This window comes from Gobius niger, assembly GCF_951799975.1.
Source record: "Gobius niger genome assembly, chromosome: 7".
In the NCBI taxonomy this organism is placed as follows: domain Eukaryota; kingdom Metazoa; phylum Chordata; class Actinopteri; order Gobiiformes; family Gobiidae; genus Gobius; species Gobius niger.
In genome coordinates, this window is record NC_136858.1 from 26,826,088 (window position 1) to 26,841,266 (window position 15,179).

At 42.7% G+C, this 15,179-nt stretch overlaps 2 protein-coding genes across 2 annotated transcripts in view; one reads left to right on the forward strand and one right to left on the reverse strand.

Moving 5' to 3' along the window:
* The window catches only part of macrod2 (mono-ADP ribosylhydrolase 2), a 556,553-nt gene that overhangs the window by 478,022 nt on the left and 63,352 nt on the right, over nt 1-15,179 (reverse strand). The gene's annotated exons all lie outside the window — the stretch shown is intronic.
* flrt3 (fibronectin leucine rich transmembrane 3) lies at nt 1,840-10,982 on the forward strand. The gene is made up of 3 exons (XM_079559763.1): nt 1,840-2,069; nt 6,110-6,762; nt 7,982-10,982. Exon 3 carries the CDS (start codon nt 8,024-8,026, stop codon nt 9,959-9,961), a length of 1,938 nt encoding a protein of 645 aa, XP_079415889.1. The 5' UTR covers nt 1,840-2,069; nt 6,110-6,762; nt 7,982-8,023; the 3' UTR covers nt 9,962-10,982.

The window sequence follows — 15,179 nt, forward strand, 5'->3', positions numbered from 1 at the left end:
GATAATGCATTGAGGCTCGAGCTGGCACACGGTGCGCATTCTGCCATAGTGAAACAGCCGAGGAGTCAGCAGTGGTCAGGCCCTTGTACTGCCACAATGGTGCACTGCCCACTGTCCTAATGAGGCCAGAACAATTGGCTTAAGCACTCGCTAAAAGGACTGCACAAAGAAAGAGCTTTAGTCAATGGGGATTTTAAAAAGCTACAGTATACTTTGTCAATAGAAAGGAGCAATTTGCCTCCTAAACAACCCTGTTTTTACCCTGACATTTTACATCATATTATTGTGTTGTCAGGTGTTATTTAAAGAATTTACCTTTTGTAATGGCACACGATTAAAGCTTTTCCAATTAAGCTGACATACCTAATTTGGATAGATTTGGCACAATAATTATACTGCAGTTGCTGTTTCATCAAATCCAAAATAAATCTGCTCAACTTACGCTTAAATAAACATGAGACAACCCTACAGGCAGTCGAGACATGATGCGCTAATAGGCTTTAGATAATTAAACTAAATATGTATTGGGTTTAATGAGTAACACCTAAAGAGGCTCTAAATTAGCAAAGGCAGGAAGCAGACAGAGAGATGTCAGTTGGCTTCATTGTGCCGTGAAGTGCGTCAGGCATCCACCAGGGTCGTCACGATGTTGGAGGGGGGGGCAGGAGAGCACTGGTCAGGGCAACTACGTACATAGGCTTTTGACCCAGCGCAGTCCAGGACGCAAAGGAAGAGAAACTACGGCACAGCTTCATTATCGAATGGGACAAAACAGGGTCAGGGGGAGATGGGCAGAGGGCAAGAGTCAATGCGGGGTGTCAGAGTGATTCACATGTCCATCCGACACATAAAGTACTTAATGCCTGTAATGGAGAGAGTGGAGTGGCTGCACATCGTGATCAGCAATTAGAAGATAGAGCATAAAAGTCAACACTAACCATTCATTTTCATGGTATGTCAGTGAACCTATAACGTTGATGATACAGTGGGCTATACTGTACTCAAATCTAATGGGATACAACACTCTTTTCATGTTATAATTGCATAGTATTTAGCTCCGCATACAGGCTCTGAAATAGCCAAAGAATCACATAAAGAAATGACTGACAGAAAGATTGACTCGAACCGATGGGAAAAAAAGGGATTATGTGTAAACATAGCAAATAAAGATGTTTCACAGTGATGTACAGTACACAATATGAATACTGTACTATGCCAATGATTAATGTGTAAAGTTCTGCTGGCTCAGTTCCTTACAATAAAGTTATATGGCTTCTGTTTTGACAAAGAAAGATAGAAATCTGGGGCAACAGCTTATTTTCAGTTTAATTTTTTATAGATTGCATCCTCTACAGCAGATCAAAAGTTTCATTTGAATTACTGTCTGCAAAAAAGCTTCATTTAAACAATGCAAACTAATCATCAGATATTCTATTGACTACATTATGCTTTTTGGAGAAAATGTTTTGTAAAATAGTCAAAAATAGTCAATAGAGTGAACACATTCTCTTCCAAGCGTCTCCTTCAGTCATGCTCTATGTAAACTTTCCCTTCCCCCGTCTTCAGTAAAGAGAAGTACTCTTCAACCAGAGATGACCTGCTGCTGTGAAATACACCACATTTTCACTATGCTGTAGACATACTACCCCTAGTGGCGCTTGCGCACACTGCAGCTCTGTTGGTCTCTGAGCATCCCCCCAATCGCAGCGAGGCAGGAGGAGGAGAGAGAGGCTGAGCGACTAAACCCCGCCCACAGAAGACGTCACCAGCCCCCAGTTGAAGCAGAGCTAGAGGCGAGCACAAGCCCACATTTGTATTGAGCTCTATCTGGCAGCGCACCTATGTCCATCTAGCGTATGTGTTTGAGGGGGACCCCAGTAAACATAGTAGGCTACTGCTGCAGAGAGAGAGAAAAAAACAAAAAAAAAACTCCTTACAGCCTTAGTGCTTTGACATAGCCCCCCCATTGGATGTGAATTCAAGTTTTCTTTGCGTGGACTGGATTATATTTTTCCACTTTAAAAGGATACCTGTTACTTTTTAACGCTTTTTGGTTGGTTATTATAGAGGTAAGTGCGTTTGTTAGAAGTGCCACATTGGATTAACGCGCATTTTGTCTCTTCTGGACCGTCTATCGAGCAAAGGAATGTATCAGAATCGACTGGGGTGTGTATGTGTGCGTGTTGTATGTAGGCTAATTAGTTGCCCTCTTTTTCCCTTTTAATTCCTGGTTCAGACAGATAATATCGGGTGGCTGTCAAGCTGCGAGGACCACCTTCTGACACGTTATAAAACCCCGACTTTATCCCGTGAGCCAATATTCGCTTTTTCTTTTGCGCACAGAGCGGCTCCCCAAAGATTTCCATGCAGAGGCAGACTTTCATATATCGATTTGAGCATATTCTCCGGAACTTGTAACATGCTGCGTGCCTCGATATGTGCGTCCTAAGCAGTGAAATAACATCCCCTGGTATCAAACAAACTATTTTCCAATAATCTTTATCCAAACGCCTTGCTGGGATATCATTTAAAACGCCTGCCTACAACTGCACAATCGTTCCCAGTTGGCGATATTAAACCCAGCGAATGCGTAAACTTGATGGGATTAGCGGGCAGAGGGGCCCCCAAGTCTGTGCGAATAGACTCCCCGGCGAGTGCATTTGAACATCGCAGCGCACATCCCGCGGAGCTGGACGCGAAGGGGCAGCTGCACGGGCAAGGCTCTGCGGCAACACCGCTCGCTCCCAAGTTCCCTCTCCGCTTGTCAAGACATTACCGAAAACTCCGCCAGTGCCTTTCAAATTGGCAAAGACACAGCCTTGCGCCACGGACCACAGCCATGAGCGCCTCGAAATGTGTAAAGTGCGATTTTTTTCCCCCACAGGCGCCAATTCCTTCATCGGCGTAGCCTGGCGGATTAATGCACAATTGTAAAGCGGGCGTATAGAGCCACTCATGAAACAGAAGCGAGAGCGGTGCAGAAAGATGAGATCGTTGTGTGCGTAAAGCAGCCAATTCTCACTTTAATGTCAGCACGGGGCTGATCAATCTAGTTAGCTTGGAGGAGAAAAGTCTGGGCATTAATCCCATTAAATCAACGCTGTAAAGCAATAAACTAAAGGCTACTTTGGTTGTTTATCTTATTGGCAAGGGCAGGGCTCGAGCCGTTTTAATCCCATTTAACATAACCTCATGTCTCACAGTCACTAGAAGGTCGGCAGGCTTTGCACATTAAAGCATATTGGCCACAGACGCCTAATTTAAGAAGTGACTCAAAGCAGTGATGGCCTTTATTGTTAGAGCGTGTTAGACAAGGCAGACATGAAAACACATCCAATTGTCCTCACTGAGAGCTGCCTCCGGGCACATCGTCAATCTGAGGTTTTCACTGGATATCACATTACCTAGTGTGGTTACAATAAAGTTGTTTAGCAATGCATTATCCATTTTTCTTTAAACAAAAAAATGGTTTTCACACCGATGTGTAAACCAACATTTGATGGAGTAAATGAAGGGTGAAACATAGTAAGAGCCTTTTTTCCCTCAGCTGTCGTAAAGGTGTGAGAGCACAGTATTAGCAGTGCCAGTCAAAGCAACATGACTCAGGGAAATCGTGCCAAAGGGCTTCTTAACAAATCCCCTTCAGATTAGATCCATGCGTTTGCATGCTAGACACGAGAATCTAGTGTTTTGGTGCTGCTTGTCACACGCAGACACACAGCATTTCATCTTGCAGCGCCTACCACCCCCATGTGGGCAAAAACCATCGCAGCTGCCCGAGATCTCTCCTTTCAGAGCCGTGTATACAAAGAACCACCCCAGTCTGTCCCAGGCCTCTGCACGCTCCTTTCCCCTAATGGGCCTGTTAAAACTATCATCTGTTCAGTCCATCAAAAAGACAGCACTAGGTGGGCACATTCCAAATCTGGGAAGCAATGGGGAGGATTTTGGCCCGTTTTCCCCAAGAGCTTTGGAGTGGTCCTGTTTCCCTGTGGATCCAGATGAATGTGCTTTTGTGTCTTGGCATCACAGCAGGCCACTGTCTGGTCCTTTGACAAACAACTCACTAATACTGTATGTTAATTAGCAGCAGAGCAACTCCAGCAAAATGACATAACATTTAGCAGTGGTTCTCAGTTTGGCGAGGGATAAAATCATGTTTTTCCAGGTTGTATTTGCCCTAATGTTCCCATGCAAAACATTTTAAGACAAATCTTGGAAAATGTCATCTAAATGTCACAGCTAAAGTACTAAATTGTGCCTAATGAATAATCATTTTAATGCTACATTATGAAATAAGGTGAATAGTCAACAGGAGATACAAACAACATTGATTTCCCAGTGGGGTTCTGCGGTGGTTCAAAAATTAATTTCAGGCTGTATGAATAATGCAAAAGCCAATCATTACTACTTCTCCAGCTCTTTCCCTTTAAATGCACTTCTCGTGCTGTTAGTCTACATTTTACATGATTAAAACAAGGCATTTTTCTTTTACTCATGTTTTGACAGGCATGAAATTACTCCAATTTGTGCTCTATTCCAAAGCTTGCTCGGTGTATGGCCAGAGGGCACAACGTTTAGGCTCTTGTCATGGCAAGCTAGTGTTCGTTAATGCACGTTCAGCTCACTACAGCTCTCATTGTCCAGCTTTCTCAGTGAAAGGTAACTAGCTGTACACACCATTTAGTGGGATGCTCGATTTAACTTGGCTAGTAAAAAGTAAATGAAGCAGAAGCAAGTCGGGCTGCTGGGAAACATCCAGCCAAGCAAAGCGTGCATTGGAAATGACAGAGAGAAGAGCCAATAACTAGAATCCCTTATCTCCAATAGCAATAAACTGGCATTTTGAATCATATAGTGCAAAATATAGAGCCTCCTTTAGCGTCTGAGCTTTAACTTCTACTTCTGCTTGGCTGCACTGGCTTGGCTTGCAGCAGACAATGGAGAAGGGGTGCACACTCCTGTAATCTGATATTTGTGGAAAAGACACAAAACAGCCATCTATCTAAAACTTAGCATGGCACCTTTCATGTTTTTGTCTAGTATCTGAAGGCAAAAAAAAAAAAAAAGGCCACAAATTTGCAGAGCCACTTCTTTCTTTTCTGAAATGCTAAAAATGAAAGATTCAAATCACTCAGAAATATCTGGAGATAGAAGAACTTCAGAGAATGAGGTGAAAGGGGCTATTTAAAATTTGAAATAGCTCGTCTAAGTGCCGCATTAAAAGTTCATTCAGCAGGCAGTGCATATCCCTCCATCTTGCTGCCATTTTATACGGGTCTATTTTTTTCAAAACTGCTTGCTCCTCTCCTTCGAGTGAAGTTAGCAGAGGTCACAGCTGGTGCCTTTCGCCTGTCTCTAATCTACTCCTAATATAATATAGGACTAAAGGCTGTGTTTAGTTGGAGGAGAAAGAAAGGGGGTGTGTTACTAATAGCCGACATCTCAGGAGTAGTAATTGAGTTTACCAGGCTCTCCATTCCCTAATCTTCTCCTTGTCGAGAACTGCACTATTAAATAGCTGTGCCCCTTGTTCTTAATTTACCTCTGCATGTTTTACACCACACAGAGTCTGCCGGCAGGTTGTATGGACGGAGACATGTTGGGTCACTGAGCTATTGTGTTGTTAAAGGAAGCATAATATTTTCTTTTCGCTATGGAAATTCTATTTTAGACCCATAATAGTCTTCACAGAACGTGCAGGGGATTAAAGGTTAGGACTGGGAGTGAATAGGGTCTTGCAAAAACAATGACCATTAGTAAGCAAATATTTTCGATGTTAAATGCATAGCTTTGCAATCAATGTGGGACGGAGTCTGGCTTTACAGTAACTGCAAAAATAGACAGTGAAGTCCTCCACCCTGGGCCATTGTGTTGCCCAGGGATTACAGTTCGTTCTATTGTCCAAATCAAGAAATAAGTGTGTTGTTTGGAGTAACAGGAATATAAAGGTCAATCTGAAAAATAATCATTGAGACGAAAGGTTAGGTTTCCCACAGAGATCTCAGCAAAAACAACATTTAGTCTGCATGCAAACTTGGACTGTTTTAACTGGTTTTAAAACACCTGAATATGTGTTTAAAATATGTGTCTAATCTGTTTTTGGCAGGTATGAGGAAGTGCAAGATGAGCCCTCCTGCAAATCTATGAGGACAGTCGGGGTTTTGAGCGATAAGCACTCTGCCTTGTACAGAAGGAGAACCGTGCTTATCGGTTCTGGAGGAGAACAGGACCGCAGCCTGGATTAATGCGCACGCAGGCCCGTCCAGAAAGAAGAGAGGATTCTGGGATACCTGGGGTACACAAGGATTGAGCTTGTGGCAGATCGGGGGATTGGCATGGCTCAGAGCAGCTTTGTGTTACCCCATCATGCCTACCGGGCCTGATTACAAAGAGGAGTTTGTACAAGCCTGGTCTGCGCACAGATCTCTCCCCAACACCTCCAGAAATCCCATTTGCAGTTGGCTTTTGAAACTTGGTGACTTGCAACGGCCCTTTGGATTTTTAATATACCTGGGGGTGCGTGCTTTGTGGCAGCCAGCGGATGCTTTTTCTTTGGGGCTTATCTGTCATGGTAAAGCCACTGAAAGCATGAGCCTCTAACAACACAAAAGAGGTCATCGTCCAAACAGGGATCAGCTCAGCAAACAGTGAGCGGGTCAGGATATCACTGAAGCGCCTGACAAACTTCTCCAACGCAAAGGGCAAGGCCAAACCCAGGACCCTTTGACGGGAAAGGATTTACAACTCTGTGTAAAGCAGGTATGATAAATACGAGCGTTGTATTGTGCCAACTCATCTTAAGATGAAAGATGTGCAGTGGGGAGTGGCTGTGACACAACTTATATACAATTATGACTGAAATTTGAAGGAAGCGCAATGTAAAACAGTGATACTAGTAGTAGTATTTGGTCATTGATTATTTCTGAGCAACAAACAAAACAGCATTTCCATTGTTTTACACACAATGCGACCAAAAGGCTTTAGGCTTAAGTTAAAACTACCTGCTTACATGTAAAATAATGGAGAAAACAAAACTGAAAATATACTAATTTACAACAACAGACGAGAAATTCACATTTGTAATTCGAATTTAATTTTTTGTTAAACTAAAACATGGCCTTATTTCAACTACTTAATTTAGGGAACTCAGTCTTTTAACAAATTCATTGCTTTAGTTACTCCTAAACTCTATCATTTTGAAAAAGTACTAAATTTACCTTTTAAAAGCTTTAATTGTTTTGGATTGTAAAACCGTTCCAATGTCCAAACAGATTCCCATTTACTTTTTCTTTAGTTCTAGGAGAACTGTATTGTGCCATATACATCACTAAATAAATCATGTATTTCCAATATATTTAGCTCTAGAAAAATAGAGCTTTGTTCAGGTTTATAATCTAAATCAACATTGTTGATTAAATGGATAGAGTGTGTCCAAGTGTTGTACATTGTGACTGCTGAGAGACAGGTAATGACAGGCTTCTGTCGGTTCCACTGCTGCAGTTTAAAACAATGCCTGACTTTGTTCACAGATGTGTGGTCTGTAACGATGAAAGGCAGTCTTGAGATTTAGAGTTGTGTAAAACTAGAGAAGGCTATTGCATTTCACAGGCCAAGACTGTAGAGCAGTTTAGCTGGAAGTTTCATTAAAACACACCATCACTTCACACACATCTCCTTTTCTATGAATTTTTAAACTTAAAAGGATTCATTTGAAATTTGAAACTTAATTAAACTTTATACGTTTTTATGACAATGGATATAATATTGTCAACTCTTTTCATCAATGGTCTGTCTGCACATTTATGTGGTTTAATGATTTAATGTCTGTTTTATAGACATTTGATTTTGTGGAAGTTTCTTTTATCTATAGCAAGAGCTAGAGGCAGTATTTCAAATACAGAGCAATTATGTGAGCATGATTTTGGCTCCTCTTTGCAAAGGCTCTGTGCATTAAATGTACCTTGTGTCTTCTCCCCAGGGGCTCCTGAGTGATTAGCCTGCCAAGAAACTCAACTCCAAGATGGTGCGTCATTGTGAGGCTTTTGTGCTGTTGCTCGTCAGAGCCGCGCTGCTGCTGGGCCTCGCTAACCCCCTGGTGACCTCCACCTCATGTCCCTCTGCGTGCCGTTGCGATGGGACTTTCATCTACTGTAATGACCGTGGCCTGACATCCATCCCTTCTGGCCTGCCCCAGGATGCAACAGTGCTTTTTCTGCAAAACAATCGAATTAAGAGTTCAGGCATCCCCACTGATCTCCGCAGGCTGTCCAACGTGGAAAAGATCTACCTGTATTGTAACAATCTGGACGAATTCCCCACTAATCTACCTCTAGGGGTAAAGGAGCTCCACCTACAGGAGAACAACATTCGCATGATCACCCACACCTCCTTGGCCCAAATTCCCTATATTGAAGAACTGCACTTGGATGATAACTCCGTGTCAGCTGTCAGTATTGAAGAGGGGGCTTTTAGGGACAGCAATCACCTCCGACTGTTGTTCCTGTCCAGAAACCATCTGAGCACCATCCCGTCAGGCCTTCCCATGAGCATTGAGGAGCTGCGCTTTGAAGACAACCGCATCTCCTCTATTTCAGACCAGCTGCAGGATCTCATCAACCTAAAGCGGCTGGTGCTGGACGGGAACCTGCTCAACAACCGTGGAGTTCAGGAGCTGGCCTTCGTCAACCTGATCAACCTGACAGAGCTCTCCCTCGTGAGGAACTCTTTCACTTCACCCCCAGCAAACTTACCTGGTACCAGCCTGGAGAAGCTGCAGCTACAGGATAATCACATAAACCGCGTCCCAGCCGGAGCTTTTGCCTTCCTCAGGCAGCTCTATCGCCTGGATCTGTCTGGAAACAACCTGAGCAGCCTCCCACAGGGCGTCTTTGAGGATCTGGACAATCTCACCCAACTCCTGCTCAGAAACAACCCCTGGCAGTGCACCTGTAAAATGAAGTGGGTGCGCGACTGGCTGCGATCGCTGCCTTCCAAGGTGAATGTACGAGGCTTCATGTGCAATGGCCCAGATAAAGTTAAAGGCATGGCCATTAAAGACCTGACAACAGACATGTTTGAATGTTTAGATTCAGAACTACTGTCAACATTTGAAACAAGCACCGTCTCAAACACCGTAAGACCGTCACTGCCGCAGCGGCCCTCTTTTGTCACCAGGAGGCCTGAAAGAAAAGACTTTGGGAGGAACTATCACAGCACCACGACCACAGGCAGAAAGATTATCACCATCAGTGTTAAGTCCAGCACTGCTGATAACATTCACATATCATGGAGACTGTCGCAGCCTGTGACTGCACTCCGGCTCAGCTGGCTCAAGCTGGGACACAGCCCGCCTTTTGGCTCCATCACAGAGACCATTGTGCAGGGCGAGAGGACAGAATACCTGCTCACTGGGCTGGAGCCAGAGTCTGCCTACAGGATATGCATGGTTCCCATGGAGACTAGTAACCTTTACCTGTCAGACGAGACCCCTGTTTGCATAGAGACAGAGACCGGATATCACAAATCGTACAACCCCACAACTACTTTAAACCGGGAGCAGGAGAAGGAGCCTTACAAAAATTCCAGTCTGCCTTTGGCTGCTATTATTGGGGGAGCTGTTGCTCTTTTGGCAATAATTATGTTGGCCTTGGTCTGCTGGTATGTCCACAGGAATGGGTCACTTTTCTCAAGGAACTGCACTTATAACAAAGGCCGCAGGAGAAAGGATGACTATGCTGAGGCTGGCACCAAGAAGGACAACTCCATTCTAGAAATCAGAGAGACTTCTTTTCAGATGATTCCTATTAGTCACTTGCCAGTGTCTAAGGAGGAGTTTATGATACACACAATATTTCCACCAAATGGTCTGAGTTTATACAAAAGCCCACACAGTGAGAACAGCATTAATAGAAGCTACAGAGACAGTGGAATACCAGATTCAGATCATTCCCATTCATGATATTTAAATATGGACTGCTCATGAGTGGAGAGACTTTGACACAACACTGGAAATATAAAACTAGAAATGTACATTTGCCATATAATTTATATTTAAGGACAATTTATGACGAATGAGAAGGCTCCTGTTTCAGGCCAACACTGAACTGTGGGTGTTGTAACTAACTGCAATTCTATATTTTAGGGATTTGTAGTAATTTGTACTGTACTTACTTTGTTTAAGGATAAACAAACTTAAAGAAACTCTGTGTTCTACTGAGATATGACTTGTCAACTGTGAAAGTGGGTTTTCATTGCTGTGGTGAACAATCAGACTCTAGAAAACCTTGTAGTATAAGCACAGGTCATTCTTTTAAGTTTTTGGCTGTCTAAAAACAAAAAGGCAAAAAAAGTACCTAAACGTAGGCACAGCTGATTGAAGTCACTAAGGCATGCTGCCCTCTTAGAGCGATCAGCCGTAGCTGTCTCTGTGTGTTCCGGATCTGATTCACCTGGGATGTAGTACACTAAAGATGAGGTGCCACGCTTTATTTCTCTGCTTTCTTCAATGTGTAAATTTATGTTCGCAAAGAAAGAAATGCAGCAGAGAAACCCAAGAGGGCTCCTGTGTTTCTGTAGGATTACAGGCCACAGGACATATAAGCACACCGACCTTAACCAGAAGACTTGGCAGACCGACACAGAACCCCCACACATTTTATACAGCCACAATGGCCCTCTGACAATGGCGGCATTCTTTAGTACCATGTACCATACGTCATTGTAGTCAACAGGCCAAAAGAGCAGACTCGCTGGCTTTATTTAGAGTTACCACAGTGTCAGCAACTTCTTGGTATGAGTATTATTTTGTATTGTTTTCCAAATGAACACCTTATGTTGCCACAATTTGAAGTTAACTGTTCTTTACAATTGAAAACCAAAGTGCATTGTATGCCCTTTGGCCAGTCTTGTATGTGCCTTGATCCAATGCTTATTGTATTTAGCTTTTTAATAAAACAGTGACTTTTTCATACACACTTGAATATGAAAATATTGGTCATATTACAAAATAAAAAATGTATAAAAACCTCTGACTTGATTTGGATTTGCATGTCGTAAAATATATAGATCATTAACAGTTGTGATAAATAAATACTTCTGTTGCTGGAATATTGGACAAGCAGTAAAATAATATCTCAAGATCACAGTTGATAGCAGGTAAACCTTTAAAAGAACCTGTGCAGTATTTTTCAAGATAGTTTGGAGCTCTGTGTGGCCTGTAGTGCAGCATCTGCTCGAGGCTGCAGTTGTTCTTTCATGTCGTGAAGCCACATGTGACTTATCCAATCGGTCGAGAGAGAGAGACAAACACAACAGAGGAGAATTAAGGCTTTGGAGAGATTGTACTCTAGGGTTTAATGAACCTACCATGCAGCAGGGCAACAGAAAACTAATGATCGCTCACCATATGGAGGTGGCACAAGCGGCTCCTGCTGGGGATGCCCGTCCCGATAGAGGACAGACTACTGCCAGCTCCAGGCTGCATGCTAATGACACAGGAGCAGCTTACCCATGCATAGGACCATCAAACATGTGCAAAAAGTGAAATAGGCCAGTGCGCAGTCAACCAAATGCAAAGACTTCTATTCTTACTATATTGTGGTGCTATTTTTATGACTATTGACTAAACTCTGAAAAAAGTGCATTTACTTTGTGCCACTTAAACATTTCATGCTCCCATTCACACACCACAGGCTCCTCTGCAGCCAAAGCTTTAATTACAGTAAGAGGAGATGCTAAAAGCTGCTCAAGTGATCCAAACCTTAAGTATACACTAACCTCGCCCTGAAGACAAAAAATAGCACTTTCACTTCCAATTGAAGTTAATAGAAAGACCACTTCTAGAAAGGACAACAGTTTCTATGTGAATGCGCTGACTACATACCTTCTTCTCAATCTATTAAATAAGACTGGGTTGCGAAGGGTTCAAAACCGGAAACACTTCAGTAAGACTTAAGCATTAGATCTTTTCATTTTCATGTTGAAGACGGCGGCATTTTTCACATACCACAAAGCCTCTAAATAAATGATGCCTTTCACTTTCTCTGACAAATTACCTTTGAGCTGAGTGATTAAAAGAGACCGCAATTGTTTCGACTTCACAAAAACATTCGAGCGCTTTTGTCTTCGGTAAAATGAATGAACTGACTTCGGGTAACATGCTGTATGACCCCAACAGTGCCACACATGACCCTTGACAATGAGATGCTGGAGTAAAATGTATCCGAGTACTAACCACCTCCGCTCCCGGTGTTCTCGCTGAAGTCACACGAGCCACACCCTCGGCACAAGCGCACAAAATGGCAACTGCGTTTGTCTTTAAACCGCCAAACAATGACTAATTATATTCCCCCTTCATGTAACCTGTGTAGATTAGACTAATGGGGGCAGCTGCACTGTCTGTCCCGGGCTGCTGTTACCCCCATTGTAAGTCCCCGGTCAGGCCCTGGGTCACATTAGCATTCCTATAGACGCTAATATCAAACCACCCCTGGATGACCCCAGCGCCGGCAGCAGTTGGGTCTGCTTGTTTTCTGTCAGCACCATTAGCGGGATCAGAAAAGGACGGCGACTGTATGAGTGATTTGGGGTCAGATAGGTCGGGTCAGTTCGGGTGCAAGGTTCTCAAAAGGTGAAAAACGATGCGGATTTGAGTCAGCAAAGCAAGCTACTCGAGTGGGGTTGTGTGCCAACACTAACCTTTTGTTTCTGCTTAGAGTTACAGTCATGAATTAAAGGAAGTCTTTTTTATTAAGGCTGGGGATTGAGAAACCTTTGAGAATTCTTTAAACCTCTCTATTATATAGCAATCCGGTACTAAAATTATACATATATATTGCTAGGTAGTCTGACTGCTCCACAAAATGCACTCATAATAGAATTTCAAAAAAGCCTTGAAAAAAAAAGACTTAAAAGGTTTAGGCTGTAAATTCAATTCATTGCCTACAATACAGAGAAGTACAGCCTTTAGATACATGATGTTGAAGGATAAAAATACATACATATTTTACTTTTTAGGAATACTATCTGAATTATTGCAGATGTTTTTACAACCAGGCAAAACTATTATTTTCCAGAGCATTATGCAATGTCAAAACTGAATTAATCTCTAACCCTTATACACTTTTAATTTCCCAAAAAAATGCTGACTCCCTCTGCAAAGACAAACATCTTAAATAACTTCTGCAAACTCTAACAGCGCTGACCTTTCGAAGCGGTTCTATACAAAGCAAATTTAAATGTCCCCAAATCCTGTCCCACATTACTTGTTAGTCACGAGGCACAGTCTTAAACAAAGCAATCAATAACGCTGCCTTTTTAACTACACGACGCACAATAAATGTCGGACTTTTGTTCAAAAAAAAAAAAAGTGCTTCATCAGTGCAGCCGTGTAGCAGTAAAAGTCGTCTATTGAAAATGAGCGGGTGGCTCGTGTCCCCTCATGTGTAGCACACAGCTTGCACATCAAACAGTGCTGTGATTTACTGGGCTATAAATGCCCAAACTGCACAGTGGTCAGAAGTTGGGCAGGAAACACTGGCCTCCCACAAACTTCTGCCAATGTGTTTAGTGTCTGCTCGAAAACACATGTGACAAATATTAAATTTACTGCTGGATAGAAAATGATTAATGCCCCAGATGAATTGAGTTTAACGTGAATATGAACTACGCAAGACAATGCATCTGTTCTGCAGGGTTTCACAATAGATCGCAAGAGCAAGAATTTCTTTTAAACATTTACATACTTGGTGATAACTTCCCAATTTAGTTTCCTTTTAGCTATTGTTTTTGACACAACTTGATGGACAAACAAATTGATTTCATTATTTGTTTAAATTAATTGAATGAGTAGTGTTGATTTTTCCCTTTTTAAATATCACATTATTCAAGTCATCAAATACTGCATCAAATACTCTCCTGTGCTGCCTTTGAAATTATATGGTCAAGTGGTAACTGAAATTATTATCATTATAGTATTACTGCTATTACTATTACTTACCAATAGTCAGCCATGTCTATATACAGTATTTTCCCTTGCGGTCAACCAATCTTTGCTTCACAGATTCACATTCAGATGATAAACAGTTTACATGTAAAAAAAATAATACAACATGAACCATTTAGATTGGGTTTGCTTTGTGGCCATCGTAACTCGTCGCTTTTGTTTTTCTCAACAGATGTGGATGCTAAACCGTGTGTCCATCATCATGCTAACTACCCTTTGTCTTCATGTGTGTTCATTGATATACATGTTTATCAGTGCGTGTAAACAAACACACATTGTTCACGCATCAAATGAGTCCCAGTAAGACAAAGGAGCTGTCTGATAAGCAGTAACAAAATGTCCCGGAGGCATCTCGCTCCCTGTGCCTCTCAGTTGTCCCAAGACTGTCATGTGTCTGCGTTGTCCCGGTCACAAGCACAGTGTGATTTGGGCTGCGGTGGGGACCGCGTCAGTGTGAGGGATGTGTTTCTCTAAGGGGGAGGGGGGGTAATGAGGGGTGTTGTTCTCGCTCCTCAATCTCCGTCCAGGTCTACCCCCCGCCCGCCTGTCCGGGACCCTCTCCATCTCGTCACATTACGCGCTGACCTGAATCAGCAGGGCCAAAAAAATCTAACCAGCTCCTCGGTCTTCTTAATGAATCCAATTTTTTGCCTGGGAGGACAGAGAGCGTGTGCGTAGATCCACAGCAATGCAAAATTATCAGACATTAATAAAAATTAGCACAGACCACGGTACCATCAGGACTGTACGACTCTAAAACGGCACTACATCTCTAGAAGGCCTATACACTTCACAATGTGGTCAATAAACTCGCAGGCTATAGTCAAAACAAAAGCACAGGGGCTGACTGGTGTCAGTGCCACAATAAATTATACACAATATGTTACGAAAATATCCATATAATTGACTCAGCGATGGCAGACATTAATTCCAGTCCTCCATTAAGTGGGTTAAATGATCTTATAAGAGGCTATACATCTCCTCCTGCCCTTTGTAGGATCAGCACCACGTCCCCCACAAGAACTTAATCGACCCTCAGCACTATCTGTCCATAAAGTCTGGTGGTGCAAAGTGTTTGGCGCGGTTCAAACTTGTGCATTACAAACTCCCGGTAGAATCGCAGCCCTGCAGTGAAGACCAAAGCTCCTCTTCGATCCGTGTTCTTTTCTCATTT